General features: G+C 63.0%; 1 protein-coding gene across 1 annotated transcript; it reads right to left on the bottom strand.

The window, feature by feature from the left end:
• Positions 1-302: 302 nt before the first annotated feature.
• LOC104074415 (myosin-7-like) lies at positions 303-1941 on the bottom strand (the record flags this gene model as incomplete). Its single annotated transcript, XM_009574511.1, has 4 exons — positions 303-499; positions 1112-1230; positions 1335-1461; positions 1552-1941. Coding segments are annotated over 4 exons (833 nt in total), but the record flags the coding sequence as incomplete, so codon positions are not given.
• Between the last annotated feature and the right edge of the window lie 59 nt (positions 1942-2000).

Genomic DNA, 2000 nt, shown 5'->3' with positions numbered 1-2000 from the left:
GCCAGCTTCTTCCTATCAGACGTATGGGAGAAACCTACGTGTGACCCACCAGCCCATGGAGACCCCATCAGCTGGTCACTCCCGAGGTGAAGATGTTTGAGAGCAGGACGGTGGTAGGACTCATGGATGGTCTAGGTTGCTCTACACAGGTTCTAGGTCCCCCAAATTGGGCTCAAGATCTACCAAGCCTGAAGAAGTCCAACGTCCTGGGTGGTGGCTGCTTGAGGAGGTGGGGACCGGCAAGACCAAGCAGGTCCCACCACCCGTGGGAGAGCCTCAACACCCCCGAGGAGATGACTCACTTGGCCTCCTCCAGCTCCTCGGTGCGCTGGATGGCGTCCGTCTCGTACTTGGTCCTCCACTGCGCCACCTCGGAGTTGGCCTTGGAGAGCGAGCGCTGGAGCTCGGCCTTGGCCTCCGTCTCCTCCTCGTACTGCTCCCGCAGCAGGTCGCAGTCGTGCCGGGCCGACTGGAGGGCGTGGGCCAGCGCGTTCTTGGCCTGGGGTCGCAGGCGTGCCGGGCCGACTGGAGGGCGTGGGCCAGCGCGTTCTTGGCCTGGGGTGGGGCGAGGAGAAGGTGGGACCGTGGGCTCCGTGTCACCCGGAGCCATCTTGGGGGCCTCCAGCTGAGTAGGGGCTGGTCTTCATCACCCCAACCCAGCCCAACCTCCTCTGGGTCTTCTGTAGACCAACCCAACCTCCTCCAGACCAACCCAACCTTGTCTAGACCTTCTGTAGACCGACCCAACCTTCTCTAGACCCACCCAACCTTCCTCAGACCTTCTGTAGATCAACCCAACCTCTGGACCAACCCAACTTCCTCCAGACCAACCCAACCTTCCTTAGACCTTCCTTAGACCGACCCAACCTTCTTTAGATGTTCTGCAGACCAACCCAACCTCCTCCACACCAACCCAACTGCCCTCCTTGCTACCGACCCAACCCAACCCCACCTCCTTGAGACCCACCGACCCCACCAAACTTCCTGAGGACCCTCAACTCCTTTTCTCCCCCCGTGAAGGCAGCTCACGCCGCGTCCCCAAGTCCCAAACCGACCTCACCCTTGACCTTGGGGGTGTCTTTCACCCCCAACCCCCCCAACGCAGCCCTACCTTGGCCTCTTCCTCCAGCTGCCTCTTGAGGTCCTCCAGCTGCTGGGTGTAGGTGAGTTTCCCTCGCGTCAGCTGGTTGATGAAGGCTTCCTTCTCCTCCAGCTGCCTGGAGAGCTCACCTATGGGGTGGGAAGGTGGCCAATCACTCGCTGGAGAAGACCCCAAAGCCCACCCCGCCGGACACGGGATCGGCGATCGTCTCGGAGAAGAGCAAGGCCCTCACCGTTCTCCGTCTGGAGCTTGGCCCGTTGGGTGGTGAGGTCGTTGACCATACGTTGAGCCTCCTCGGACTTGGTCCGGTGCTCGTTCATCTGGTCTTCCGTGGTGCGACACATCTTCTCCAGGTTGGCCTGGAGACCGGAAGGGCAGGAAGATGAAAGGAAATGGAGGGGAGAGCGACGGAAGAGTTGTCCCGTCGCGGTTGGAGACCCATCTCCCACCTTGGCCTTGATCAGCTGCTCCATGTTGGAGCTGACGTCGTCCAGCTCCAGCTTGAGCTCGCTCTTCTCCTTCTCCAGCTTCTGCTTGACGCGCTGCAGGTTGTCGATCTGCTCGCTGAGCTCGGCCACGCTGTCGGCGTGCTTCTTGCGCAGCGCGGCGGCCGTGGCCTCGTGCTGCAGCGTGGCCTCCTCCAGGTCGCGCCGCATCTTCTGGAACTCCGCCTCCCGCTTCTTGTTGAGCTCGAGCTGCACCGAGGTGGCGCCGCCCGCCTCCTCCAGCCGCTCGCTGATCTCCTCCAGCTCCCGCGACAGCTCCGAGCGCAGCTTCTCCACCTTGGCCCTGCCCGTCCGCTCCGCCTCCAGCTCCTCCTCCAGCTCCTCGATCCGCGCCTGCGCCCCGGGGCCGGGGACACGGCCTGGGCTTGACTCCGCCCACCTCCCACCTCACC

This window comes from Fulmarus glacialis, unplaced genomic scaffold, assembly GCF_000690835.1.
Source record: "Fulmarus glacialis isolate BGI_N327 unplaced genomic scaffold, ASM69083v1 scaffold41333, whole genome shotgun sequence".
NCBI classification, from domain to species: Eukaryota; Metazoa; Chordata; class Aves; order Procellariiformes; family Procellariidae; genus Fulmarus; species Fulmarus glacialis.
The sequence above is the reverse complement of the archived record's forward strand: the minus strand, read 5'-3'. Positions and strand labels throughout refer to the sequence as shown.